The 14,737-nt window shown below is 33.4% G+C and overlaps 1 protein-coding gene across 11 annotated transcripts; it reads left to right on the top strand.

Moving 5' to 3' along the window:
- The first annotated feature begins 4,819 nt into the window (after positions 1-4,819).
- Positions 4,820-14,332, top strand: LOC123911356. Of its 11 annotated transcripts, XR_006810471.1 has the most exons (9): positions 4,820-4,990; positions 5,070-5,324; positions 5,949-6,028; positions 6,178-6,248; positions 12,747-12,961; positions 13,108-13,117; positions 13,330-13,367; positions 13,460-13,561; positions 13,685-14,332. XR_006810471.1 is itself a non-coding variant. In XM_045962764.1 (2 exons), exons 1-2 carry the CDS (start codon positions 4,894-4,896, stop codon positions 5,285-5,287), a joined length of 315 nt encoding a protein of 104 aa, XP_045818720.1. In that variant the 5' UTR covers positions 4,830-4,893; the 3' UTR covers positions 5,288-5,467. The 11 variants fall into 11 exon arrangements, 1 of the variants encoding a protein (XP_045818720.1); XR_006810467.1 differs by lacking the exon at positions 5,949-6,028 and having other exon boundaries at positions 4,821-4,990; XR_006810472.1 differs by lacking the exons at positions 12,747-12,961; positions 13,108-13,117 and having other exon boundaries at positions 4,822-4,990.
- The last annotated feature ends 405 nt before the right edge of the window (positions 14,333-14,737 follow it).

The raw sequence follows: 14,737 nt of genomic DNA, 5'->3' as shown, positions 1-14,737 counted from the left end.
TTTGTATGTTGGTTACATTTTGCAAAAAATCATTTAGCCAAATTGTTGAGACATATCTGCTTACATCATGTGTTGAGACAGATGTACGTACACATCGGAACAACACCTGCGTGATCTGACTACGCGCCAGCTAGCGTTATTGTTTTATATTCAATCTTTTGAAGATTTGCTGGAAGAATTATTTCGTGGTGACTTATACAACAAGGCGCACGTGATCCATTGTTTCTGAAGGCAGCCGAACCCTAGTTCTATTTTCTAAAGGAATAAAATAACTTTTAGAAAATATAATATTTGTTTCAAAAATATATCTGCTGCTGCTGCAATTTGTAAGACCTAATTTCGTCTTGAAGCCCAAGCTAGTCTTCTGATATATAAAGGGTGTTTCTAACCCTGTTTTAGACACTGAAACTTGAAGCTAAAATAGAATATCGAAGATGTAGTCTTTTAAGGGTTTCGTGTCTTTGAGCCACTCTCTAGGAGAGTTGGTGTAAAGTGAACCACTCGGGCTGTGAGATGGTCACTATGTCCTCACTCAGAAACCTGTAGGTAATGAGTTGAGTATTGTACTTGGAGGAAGCTTTTAAGCAACTCCAAATTTTGAACTTAGTCGTTCGCTAGGTGTTAATTTCATGGAAGTATGTCTTCTAGTCTGTTCAGAATTGTTCCGTTGATCCAATCGTTATATGTGATTGAAGAGGCATTGAGGAGAGCCTCATACCTAGGTGAGTCTTAGGTAGAAAGTATAGCACGGATAGTGATTAAGTGAGGAGTTGTAAACGGGAGAATTTAGCTCTGAATTGATACTATTTAGTGGACTTTATCCCTGACTTGGTATGCCCCCAGAGTAGGTTGTTGTGCTGAACTGGGTTAACAATTATCTGTGTTGTTTATGCTTTTAATTATTTGTTTTTAATGTCTTGCTTTATTGTTCTCTCTGTTAAGACAAGTGTTACAACAAGTGTCTGAACATCATGGACAACACTTGTCTACTGTGTACCAGAATTTCACATACTTTTTTATGTGTTTTGTTGTGGATCTGAGAATCAAACCATCCTTTTGTGTTAATATACATGTTGTTTCCATGGAAAAAAACTTATTTGGGATCTAGAACATCAAAACTACGATTTTGAGTGGATTTTTACCCTATGTATCAGTTTGTGATTAGAAGGGGTATTATGTATCAGTCTGTGATTAGAAGGGGTATTATGTATTAGTAGGGGTACTCTGTGATTAGAAGGGGTATTCTGTATCAGTAGGGGTACTCTGTGATTAGAAGGGGTATTATGTATTACTCTGTGATTAGAAGTTGAGCAACAAGTTGCGAGGACTACTCGAGGAGAAGTTGTCAGACCAAGCGTTTAGCCGCAAGAGCATCGTGAGATTGGTTAGGTGAGATGAAGAGTATTCGGAATGGTTGGAGATTGTGTGTTGTACTAAAAGTATGGAGACTTTGTTTGTGTGAACCGAAGTTGACGTACTTGTTCGATCGGAAGGAGTTGAACATGTAGATGAGGAACTAATTAGAATTATTGAGAGGATGATGATTTTGAAGTAAGTTGACATCCGAGTGGATCTGATGTTGTAGTGGATGCTTGAGTAGGAAGTTTTACGTGAGTCGTATTTGTGGTAATAGTTTGAATTGGTTGGACAAAATTAGTATTTGAGGAATTGACCATCTTTGATCTCTTGTTGATAGTGGACGAAATTGTGTTGATTGAGATAAATTAATTTTGTCAAACTTAGTATTGTGTAGTGTTGTAGGTGTTTTGTTGGAGAATCGGATGAAGGAGTTATCTGGAGTTGTTTTAGTAGCGTAATTTTCGAGGGAGAAAATCTTTTAAGTGGGGGACAATTGTAACGACCCAATTTTTATTATTCGCTATTTAAGTGTTTAATTAATTGTTGCGATGACTTTTAATTAAGTTAGTGGCGAATAATTATTTATCGAGAATATTAGTTAATGAGCGAGTTAAGACGCGGTTGTGAGAGTTATTGTCCGTGAGCCTTAGTTGGATCGTACAAGTGGGTTTTAGGCCCAATGGGCCTTGACACAAGAGTGGGGGGGCGCTACTTAAAGGCCTTAGAGAGAAAGAGCTCATTTTTCATAAAATTTTCAAGAGGCAAGAGAGAAGGAACATAAGAGCTAGGGCAAGCTTGAGCTAAGGGATTCAAGAGAAATCTTCGTGAGTTCATTGAATCCAGGTATGAGAGTAGATTACATAACCTTGAGTGATTCATAGAGAGAGGAGAATGTCGATTTCTCCGTACCCGAACTCTCTACACTCATTTTCTTTTGGGATTGAGATTTTCTTTGAAAATTGATTGAATCTTTTGTACCCATTCTGTTTAATCAACTTCTAATGGATTAGAAATATGAATTTCATGGGTTGAAATGGGAATTTGTAGATGTTTGTTCAAGAACATGTGTGTGTGTGTGTGTGTGCGTGTGTGTGTGTGTGTGAGTTTTGAGTAAAATATCGAAATCTCATCTTTTTGATGTGTTTTGTTTTGGATCTGAGAATCAAACCGTCATTTTATGTTAATATACATGTTGTTTTCATGAAATATTAGGGATCTAGAACATCAAAACTAGGATTTTTAGTGGATTTCTACCCTATGTATCAGTGTGTGATTAGAAGGGGTATTTTGTATTAGTAGGGGTACTTTGTGTTTAGTAGGGGTATTATGTATTGGTAGGGGTACTGTATGAGCAGTAGGAGTACCGTGTTAGTAGGGGTATTACTTGAACTGTTGTTTGATGGTTTTAAATGCTATTAGGTGTTTGTAACCTGGATTAATTGTATCCTTACGTGATTGTTGATGCTTATTGATGCTTGTGATACTCAATGCTATTTGTTGATGATTGTTGATTATGTATGATGTTTATAAATGAAGAATATTAAGATTTTTCTTTATCTTAATGATGAAGAATGTTGGATAGTGTTCCACATTGTAAATGTAGAGCTTAATGATAATTAATTGTGAGTGAATTCATTGAAATACAAACATGCATTCATGAATTTTGTAGGATATTGGATATTCCAATAAAGAAGTATATCAGATTATATTTATCCGATAAATAAGGATATTAAGAGGTGAGATACTCTAATAAAGAAGATGGTACCACATGCATTAGATATGTCTAGGATGACATGGCATGAAGTTGAAGCATTAGATTGCATTAGTATGATGTGCAAATTGTGTGATAATTGATATGTGACATTAATTGGATTTTTTTGTCTATATGTTAAGACTTGATTGAAGTGTTAGATGTTTATTAACTCTAAATGATACTTCTATGTGTTGATGCGTCATAATCTTATAACTAAGATTGAGAATGTATGCTTGTGATGATTTTTTGTTTATGAATGATGTTTTGATTACAATTATCTCATAATCTATTATTGGTTGAAGATGTTAATGTATATTTGTGAGTTAGAATATGCATGATAGTAATGAAGTGTGAGTATATTTCTCACACTAGAATGTTGATCATTATGTTTTCTAACTCTCTGCTTTGTGTTATGTGTTTGACCTTTGGGGTCCAGATTTACAGGATATGTGTGTATCGTTGTCGAGTCGTCGGTGAAGCTCCGCTCTGATTGTGACACGGGGAAAATGGTGTACTTAGTGTATCGAGTTTTTATGACTTATTGTATTTATTCAGAAAAATGTATCTTTTTATAAAGAGAATTTATTTTGTATAAACACGGTTTTACTAATTAAATACATTAGTATTACTTTTGATAAAGAAGAATGTAATACCTAGAACCAATGTTTTATAAATAACTTTCAATTTTCCGCTGCGTAATTTGAAAAAGATTTAATAAATGTAGAATTACCACAATAATGGTTTGGGTGTTACAGCAAGCAATATCCAAAGGGTCAAAGGAAGCAAGTATGTATCATTGGAAACACTTTCGAGTTCGAGAAATCAAAGGTTATTCATGATTCAAAACTATTTTATTATGATTATTATGTCTATGTCTAGCTAAATTCCTTAGGTTAGGTTGAGTAAATGAACTTCCCTGGATCTATTTCAGATATGTAATTTGTTAATATTATATTTATTGCAATTAAGTGTTATTATTCATTTAATTATTTATGCGTTTAATGTTTTTCATAGATAGAGGTATTTATAAATTGATTCCAAGTATTGACCGGCTATTAACACTAGCTTTTGAAATATTAGATCTGAGATAATTATTCAGTCACATAGCTTAAAGCATTCATAATTTCCAAAATCGCCTAAGACATTATGGTGTTGTTAGTAGTGAATACGGTAATAAAATATGACACTAGTCTTACTACTTTAGAGTTGATTCGTCGTGATAATAAAAATGAATTGTTATTTGTGACCCCGTATTACCAAATAGTAATAGAGAAAGGATTCGAAACAACCGAATCGTCTACCAATTAACTTAAACTCAAAATTCTTGATCTTTGTTTATTTCATCATCTTTAAGTTTATATATAAACCTACAAAATAAAGGGAAATAGGTGATAATATCTTGAACTCATAATAGAATACAAATACTTGATATTTACAACAATTTAGCGTTTTTTCATTAGATTACTTGCAATTAATAATATAAGTTATTAAATAAATAAATAATACAAATTTGCCACTTATTAATCACTTATTCATTAATGTGAGAATACTTTTCTTACCTCATTTGATAAATATGTCCCTTTTCAACCCTTCAATGGTTCAATAGGTGTTGTAGACCTATTATTCTTACGATAAGCCAAATGATGTATATTATAATTTTTATTATATAATATATATAATTTCATCTCTTTTTATTTATCTTTCATATATTTTTTCATTGACCACTATAAATAGCTGATGATTATATTCATATTCCACTTCAATACACTCTTAGTTGATCAATGATGAAAACTAGGAGTTTCGTGTTTGTATTATTACTTTGTGCACAAGTTATTATTTCTGTTATGACAATTGATTCATCCAAAGAAGGGAAACAATGTATATATGTAAATTGAACGAGTCGTTTCTTTCTTATATTATTTTATTTTATTTAATAAATGTTGTTTTTCATTTGCAGTTGGTGCAACAAAAGAATCCAAAACCAAATTTGGGATAGATGCATGGAGATTTACCAACTGGAGAAGTGGGTCAAAACCAGGATATGAAGAAGCCAAAAAAGCTGCAAAGGGTTCAATTGTATCGGGCTCAAGAGGAAATGGTGCTGAAGGAGGTGCACAAGGAGAAGTTGTAAAAAATGTTGGTGAAAAAGAAATTGAAAGTGGAGAAAATAATTAAAATTATGTCGTAGGTTAAGCATATTGGTGGAATTGAGGTACCTCCATGAAAATATGACCCATATAAGTGTGTTTTATATCCCATGTTTTATGTAAAATAAAAGGAACGACACTATTTATGAGATGAACATCTAACTTTACCTAAATTAATGTCATTCACCAATATATTTAAATTGTTGCACTTATATTATCAAAGTCTAATATTTAATAAGTTGATTTAGGTCGAATCATTATTTTTGTTATGTTATATATTGCATGCAATTGTGACTACTAGAAAATTCGTTGTTTCGGACGGAATTTTCGGATGGATTATGTTTTGTCCGAAAGTAGGTGTACGTTTTGGACAGATTTGGGACAGATCCAAAATACGAATATTTTCGTCCCAAATTCATCCCTAAATTGTCTGAATAATTTTGGGACTTTTTCGGTGTGATTATTTCCCACAGATTTCGGACGAAATTGGTTTAAAAATTGATTTTGACTGAAATTCGTCTGAAATATAGAGACGGATTTGGGACGAAACATTGAAACATTCTTTTCCTTCTTTTCATCTGGCGCTCCTATTTTTTCACTCTCCCTCCTCTATTTTTATTTCCTTTCTCTCACCAATTCAAAATCTGATAATGGCTCCTCTTTATTTTTCTCTCGGTACAACAAACAAGATTTAGGGTTTTCTTTTCTCAAACCCATCCTCCCCCCCTCCATCTTTTCATCGCTACCAGGGTTCTGTTTTGTTCAATAGGTATTGTCAAAAACCCCCAAATTTCTATTCCTTTGTTTCTAATATTTCAAGTTCAAAATGTATTGTAAAAACCCCCAAATGTTTAGTCTTTTGTTCTGAAAAAGCTCGTTTTGATTTTAGTTAGGTTTTGATTTTTCTCTGTTTTGTAGGATATTTCCAACGTTTGAACAATTGTTGAAGTTATTAAGTGACATTGAAGAGAAAATTGAAGAAGATTCAAGTAAGTAAATTGTTGGTTGAGATTGGGTATTTTGTTTTATGGTGTTTTTGTTTTTATGATTTGGATTTTGGCGTCTTCTGTTGGTTTTGTAAGGGTTAAATGCATGTATTTTTATTTCTTTGTAAAGTTAAATTAAAACTAGTATTTTAGAAATCCTTTAAAGGTTAGCTGTTAAAGTTTTATTGTTGATGTGGTTTTTCAAAGAGGTATGTTTTTGCTTTCTCTTTGAGTGGTTTGTTTTGTCTCTGCAGCTGCTTCTTTTGGTGCTCTGATGGTATAACTGTGAGTGATTTTTTGGTTTTGCAGTGTCTTTGGTTTGAGGCTCATTGTATCTGTTTTTTTAGCAGATATTTTGAGTTTCTTTAGCTGCTGTTTTTTTGACTTTTGTTGCTGGCAGTGGTCCTTTAGAGGGTGGGTTGTGTTGACAGGGTATGGTATGTATTGTGTGTAGTTCTTGGTACTTGACTGCTTTGTATTTTATCTTACTTTTGTATGAATAAATTAGGAGAATGTCTCCCAAGGGGTTCATTGTTTCTTTAATTTAATGTGCTATTTTTTAAGTATGAGTGTATTGTACCTTAGTCTCACATTCTCTTATGTATTTTCTTTTTAAACCTTAATTTTAAATATGACATGATGTTTTCAAGTTCTTTTTATATAACTATAGGACTTGGTATTAATGTATTATTAGTTACAACTTTAGTGATGTCTGAATGCCTTGTTGACTGCATTCTTAATTATCATTCTATTCCATTGCATTGTCTTTCTTTTTCCCTCATATTATGATGCTATCTTACACTACTCACTGTATGTTTGTTTAACCCTTTTTTTTATGAATGAACATGGGATCCCGGAAATGATTTTGTTCGATAACCCCTTTTCATGTTTATGGTGCTGCTGGAGAGGTGGTTTTGTTGGAATTTCAGATGCTGCTTTTGTTTTTGTATCCCTCACTACTTTTAGGATGACCGACTGACCCCACAAACCAACACGAGTCTTTTCAACATGTTTTTGTCCTCACTCACATGCGTTATAGGAAACTTCCCAGAAGGTCACCCATCCAAATACTACTCCAAGTCAAGCACGCTTAACTATGGAGTTCTTATTTGATAGGCTCCCGAAAAGAAGATGCATCTTGTTGGTATAGGTAGTACCCATCAATCCTTATAAGCCTTCCTTCCACCATGCAATCTGAAACCTGCAGAGCCTCAGGATCCTTCTCATTCCGATGTAATTCGTTTTTGCCTAGAAGCTGCCAGAAGCCGCTAATTGTCATGCCTCATGCACCGACAACCACTCCCCGCCCTCGTCAAACCCGGGCGTTACATGCCCACCAACTTCCGCTTGGTTCGTCCCCGAATCACATCGTACTGGGAGAGGTCTGCTCTGATACCATTTGTAACATCCCAAACTGCTTTCAGGATGACCGACTGACCCCACAAACCAACACGAGTCTTTTCAGCGTGCTTTTTCCTCACTCGCACGCTTTCCGGGAAACTTCCCAGAAGGTCACCCATCCAAAGACTACTCCAAGTCAAGCACGCTTAACTGTGGAGTTCTTATCGAATGAGCTACTGAAAAGAAGATGCATCTTGTTGGTATAGGTAGTACCCATCAATCCTTATAAGCATTCCTTCCACCATGCAATCTGAAACCTGCACAGCCTCAAGATCCCTCTCATTCCGATGTGATTCGTTTTGCCTAGAAGCTGCCAGAAGCCGCTAATTGTCATGCCTCATGCACCGACAACCACTCTCCGCCCTCGTCAAACCCGGGCGTTACATGCCCACCAACTTCCGCTTGGTTCGTCCCCGAACCACATCGTACTGGGAGAGGTCTGCTCTGATACCATTTGTAACATCCCTCACTGCTTTTAGGATGACCGACTGACCCCACAAACCAACACGAGTCTTTTCAGCATGTTTTTGTCCTCACTCACATGCGTTCTAGGAAACTTCCCAGAAGGTCACCCATCCAAATACTACTCCAAGTCAAGCACGCTTAACTAGGGGTGCTCAAATCCAAACCAATCCAAATAAAAACCGAAAACCGATCCAAAAAAACCGAAAACCGCAAAAAACCGAAGTTTTTTGGATGTGTTTGGATGTTCTTTTGTGAAAACCGCTGGATCGGATTGGATTTCGGATTGATTTTTTAAAACCGATCCAAACCGAACCAAACCGATACATATATTTTAATATTTATTTATCTTTTTATTAGTATAAATATATATATTGCATTAACCTTTTTTTTTCGTTTTAAATTTTGTTAATTAATTTAATCTATTTTAAATTTTGTTAATACTATATGTTAGCTTAATTTAATCTTTTTTTTTTACTTTTTATATGTTTCGAATATAATTGGTAATCGTCATTCCAAAATATTAATTTTCAATATATTATATGTTATATTTTACATCAAACTTAATATTTATTTTGTAGCGTTTTTTATAATATTTATATTTATTAAAAAAAATTACAATTTATAATTTGGATATCCAAAAACCGATCCAAATTAAACCGCATAATATTGGATCGGATTAGATCAGATTTTTTTTATTTGTCATCCAAAACCGAACCAAACCGCAAATGAATTTATTTTTGGATCGGATGAGTTTTTGCCTCAAAACCGATCCAAACCGAACCGCGAGCACCCCTACGCTTAACTATGGAGTTCTTATTTGATTGGCTCCCGAAAAGAAGATGCATCTTGTTGGTATAGGTAGTACCCATCAATCCTTATAAGCCTTCCTTCCACCATGCAATCTGAAACCTGCACAGCCTCAGGATCTCTCTCATTCCGATGTGATTCGTTTTTGCCTAGAAGCTGCCAGGAGCCGCTAATTGTCATGCGTCATGCACCGACAACCACTCCCCGCCCTCGTCAAACCCGGGCGTTACATGCAGCATGTAACGTCCCAAAATTTTGGAATATGTTATTGTACAATTATCTTTTCGTTATTGCCTTATTTTGATTATTTATTTTATTGGACCCTAATCAATTCTATTTAACTATTTATCTTTCTAATTAATTAGGTGTGAATTGTAACGATAATTGTGTATAATTATTTTGGAAAATAGTCAACTCTTTCTCTTGCTACACGTTTTCTTAATGCCTAGATGTTAATTTTGGTGCATTCAAATTCCTCTTAATTGCCTTAAATTGCCATAATGATTTCTTGCTAAAACAATGCATTTGATCACAAAATAAACAAGTTATAAAGTTACAAACAAGTTATATGGAATTCACTCTCTTTCATTTTACAATCACGATGGTTGATTAATTCCCTTCTCATTCAGACGTCTATATTGCTTCAATTCCATATAAATAGAAATACCACTTATCTTGTACCAAAAAAAAAAAGAAATACCACTTATCCATTTTTCCTCTACTTATTCCCAAGCAATTACACAATAAATTATTCATTCAGATTACTCCTATGTTCAGCTTAAATGACATACTCAACCAATACTATCTAATTTGCTTTGCTAACACATGAACATCATATTTATTCAAAGTCCATCGATCCATTTCAAACACATGTCGTTTTGTCCAATTTCAACATGTTCGCAATACATGGTGCTTTCTCTTCAACCGTCAGATCGTCGAAGCGAATTATGGAGTGAGATATATCGCATGTGCATTATGGCTATGAATTTAGACTTAGAGTATTGTGTTTGGAAGGAAAGCGTCCAAAGTAAGGGCTTTTTCCCCATAAACTCATGCTAGGTAGGATTATGTTGTGAAATAATAGTAGAACTTTTGCCACTTAAACTGAACCAATGGAATCAGCCTTATAAAAAGTAAATAAATAATTTCGTGCGTCGGTTGTACATATAAGCTTGTGATAATTGAATTGATGGATATGTGCTTATGTTTGCAAATTAAGCTTCAGTTCATGCCATGTGTATTGTGTTTGGTAGTTGTTAATTATATAATCACTTTTTGAAATTAAGAATTGGAATATATAGATAAGTAGTTACAAATCAGAGTGATTTATTGTTGTTTCGGTGAAATTGGCCTTGCTAAGAAAGTGGAGTTTCATGCATCATATAGGATGTGTATAGAAGAGTATATTTAGGTAGCATGTGTGGCTGGTTTACTTTTAGCCTGTGTGGCTTGGAGCCTTTGTGGCTTGTTTATTTTTAGCTTGTGTGGCTGGTTTTACTTTTAGCCTGTGTGGCTTTTTATGCGATTATGGTTTCCGGTGGTTCGTTTGAAGCATATATATATAATTTTATGTGGTGAAAATTTGTGACCATATCTTGGGGATCCTATCTCAGGTTTATATTGATATTGGTTGTGTTATACACCCATGTTTCGGTTTAAAATTACTAATAGATTTATGCTGTCGTTTGGCAATTTGTTTTTCGGTTTCTTTTCCTTTTCTGTGTATGCCAGCCATTCGGTCTCAAATTGGGTTTGGTTTAACTTTTGATTTCAATTGTTATGATTTTCGGTTCCTTATTTATGATGAGGATTCAAGTCTAGTCGTGGGCTGCCATTTTGGTTTCAAGCATGAGTGAACTCAAGTTTTTTATTATTTTTTTTTTAATAATGATTCGGTTATGTACGGTACGGCAGTGCCGGTCTATTGATATATATATGGTATGCACTCATCGTTTTCTTAGTTTTGCAGAATGAAACAAATAGAGTTTAGGTTAAGGTAATCTTTTGTTTTGTTTCATTTATGCTGCAATTTTCTTTTGGTTCAAATTGATCCCATATATTATGTCATTTGGTTTTATTCATTAAGAATTGATTTCGGTTTTCTATAACTTTTATGGGTTTCAATTTTTCTTCTAGTGCCATACAGAAATCTTGTTCTATTCTTTTTCAAATATGTAAAGAAATTGGAACAAGACTCAAGTACAGTTATGGAAATTGCAAGTTGTGTTCTTATACTTGCAAATTTGGTTATCATTTTGGTAAGTATTTTAAATTAAAATATTGGACAGTTTAAGGATATGTATTTTAAAATAAGTTGATTGAAACATAACGTTGCCAAAGTAACCTCTTTTGTGGAGATTAATTTATTTTGAAATACAAAAGGTTGTGTGCTTGTAACTTATGTGAATATTTAACCGGCCCAAAGGAAGGTAACTATTTTACAGAATTATAAGTGCAATTGTGGTTTACTTTTAGCCTGTGTGGCTGGTTCTCTCATTGGTATGAGACTTATTATCCGGATCATTAGTATCTCATATAGGGTGGTCGAGGTTGCATTGCATTTCATATAGAGAGGAAGAAAATTAACAATAGTAAATAATTATCCCGGTCATAAAAGAACCAACGTAAAAAGGAAGGAAAACAAAAAGTATAGTTAGTCCGTAGTAAAATTGTGATCGTTGCTTCTCTTATTTCATTTGACTTGTCGTGCAATTGGTGATATATGGTACTTTGATTATTTTCCGCCTTAACAATGGTACTTCTTATACTTTTGCTCTAATCACCAAACTCTTTTAGAAAACTAATAATTATGTTTTTGGAAAGGTGAAGTGTTTTGTTATTATTTTATAACATCTTCTTGTGGTGAGTATGATTCAATGTGGATACGGAAATTGACCCTTACAACCAACATTTTAGGTACTCAAGGAGAAAGCCATGATTGAACGTGATGCATTGAAGCGCGTACGAACGGGAAAAATTGGGTTTTTTTGTAAATTGAGAATTTTATGTAGTAAATAGTTCTTTGTTGTATTTTCTTCCGCTGGAAATTTTCAAACAATAATTCATTTTTAATTAAATTTATATTTCTCTGAATTTCACTTCAATTATATTTGTAACCATTTTATTTTAAAAAGAAAAAAAAAATATAGCGGCACATTTTCTAACTAAATATGATTTTTAACAAATATCTTGGATGAAAATCCTGGATGTTACAGTTACCGTTTATGTTTTTGCGTTTTTAGGTTTCCTAAGCCCTATGCATTTTGTTTTGTTGAAGCTGGCTTTTGCTACTTTTTTCTAGTTCCTGGGCAGCTTAGGTGAAGCACTTGTGTGCTTAGTTGTTGGGGTTTATTTTGATATGTATCTTTTCACCTTATCTTTGTTCTCTTTGTATCTTTTCCTTGTCATTGGTATGTCTTATGCCATGACAAGTGTTTGGATCATATATTTCCTTTTTTGCTGTCCAAAAACAAAATTCTTTTTCTAATTAAGCTTAAGTTATTAAGATACAACTATTATGAAGCATTGAAATGATATAAAATATATTCCATATCTCAAAATCAATGATAGGACGTACGAGTGAGTTTAGATAAGTAGTTGTCTTGTAATACTTTTATTAATAAGGTAATTAATTAGATTAGATAATTGTTTGTTTTAATTGAATATAGTTATATTTTATACATGAAACACTTCATACTTATTGTGTCTATGGTGGAATGAGACACTAGAAACTTGATATGGAACACTTGATAATTTAGTTAGATTTTGGTTTTGTCTATCTTTTATAACTTATTTGTGTCGATTGCATAATTTATCATCATTTTTTAGGGACACTGAGGAGTATGTTATCTTCATCTACACAAGTGTGATATCCAAATTAAGTCTTTCCTTTTGAACTTCATACCAAGTACTTCACTCTTCACTTCAATGGCGCCTACAAAATCCACTACGTACGAACGCATGCGACTCGAAAACATTTGCCGCAATAATGAAATTATGGTCGCGCTCAAAGTCCAATCTAAAGCCTATGAACTCCATACCAAGTGCTTTTCTTCACTCTTTCTATCTTGTTTACTTCATCGTTCAGGCACTTTTTGCACTAGTTTCGGTTTATTTGACGGTGCATTTGTTTTTTTTTTCTTTCCCTCCCTCCATTTCACCGGTTCGTGTTCCGCTGGTTGACTTCTAGTTTTGTTGCTGTAAGTTTTCTATCACAACTCTTAATTTAGATGTCACTTGTGAGTGAGTTTATACATATTGATATGTTTAAATATTTGCAATGATATTTTAATATGTTGAACTTTAATACTACATCGTTGTAGGTCAAGATATTATGTGATTTGCTTAATTGAAGTTTGATACACATTTTTCCAAGTTTCAATTTAATAATTATTTTGATGTATACATACAGGTGGTTCTATATCTATGGGTGAGCATGAACATAGGATGGTAAGGAACTTGATATTACTTTGTTTGACAACTTAATTTTTGAGCAACATATTCGTTGGAAATTTGCTCACTAAAGTTATGAAAAAATGTAGGTGGCAACTACAGGAGTCAAGCCTACTATGGAGGAGGTATTTGCTAAATGTCATATTAGAAAGGATAAGTCTTGGGTTGATAGAAGAGCTGAGGACACCTATGTAAGTAGTGTTTATTTTAATTTATCCACAACTTTTCAAACATTTAGAATGGTTTGTTTTTTTGGTAACTAGATTGGTTGGTTTTTGAAATAACTTACAACATTTAAATAAAATATTTTGTAGGTAAATTTTAAAAAGAGAAAAACTGAACTTTTTGAGATGTCTTTGCCTCAAAATCAAGATGGAGAAGGATTGTGTTGTGAGAGTCGGCATAATATGCCAGATGACATCACTATTTGGAATGAAGTAGTTCCTAAAGGTAAAAAATGAACATTATATGGTTTAGGTTCTATAGGAACAAAAGCTTGTTCAAAGTTTACTATTGGTTCATGCTCAAATTCCTTTAAGGAAACAAACATAGAACAAGAGCTAATAAAATGGAAAGAAAAGGCAAAAGAGCAAGAAATTATAAATCAAGAGCAAAAACATAAACTAGAGCAGCAACAAAAATGAATTGAGTCAACGGAAAACATGGTTGCTGCAATATTTGGAAAGTTTAATATGCCATTGCCCCCAAACTTTGCTTGTGCAACACTTAGGAAGATGAACAGAATGACTTTAAGTAACTCTAGTAGTATTATTGTTGTTTTGTGTTGACATATTGTTGAACCCTTTTATGACTTTAGTTAGTGTACGGTATCTTAGAAGACTCACGTAAATTTGTCACTCATGTTGGTTTCTAATATTTTGTGCTTGAACATTGAGTAATTATATGAATATGGTTTGTATGCTTTTGTACTAGAGAAGATGAACATTTGATTACTCTTGAGTGTTCTTTGTTATTTTATATAAATCTATTTTGTGTGGGTTCTTTATGTCCATGATGGATTTCAGCTGTTTCATAAATCATTTGAATTTGTTATGTAAATTGCTCATTTTTATTACAATGTATTTGTATAGAACCTGTAGAAAAAAAAGTCAATTTACAAAACTAATATGATTATTAAATTAGTGGTGTTTGAAATAAGCTTATAGATTCCGTCTAAAAGTCATTGGAAAATTTCTTTTATTCCGTCCGAAATCCGTTGGAAAATAATCTACATATATACATCACAAACTTAGATTTCATATTTTGTGTGAAAACCGTTTGAAATCCGTCTGAAACATATTTCGGACGGAATTTGGGAAATTCCGTCTGAACTTCGTGGGAAATTTGTCCAAATTTTGTCCGTAATT

The sequence above is a fragment of the Trifolium pratense genome, linkage group LG2 (genome assembly GCF_020283565.1).
Source record: "Trifolium pratense cultivar HEN17-A07 linkage group LG2, ARS_RC_1.1, whole genome shotgun sequence".
Lineage (NCBI taxonomy): Eukaryota > Viridiplantae > Streptophyta > Magnoliopsida > Fabales > Fabaceae > Trifolium > Trifolium pratense.
The sequence above is the reverse complement of the archived record's forward strand: the minus strand, read 5'-3'. Positions and strand labels throughout refer to the sequence as shown.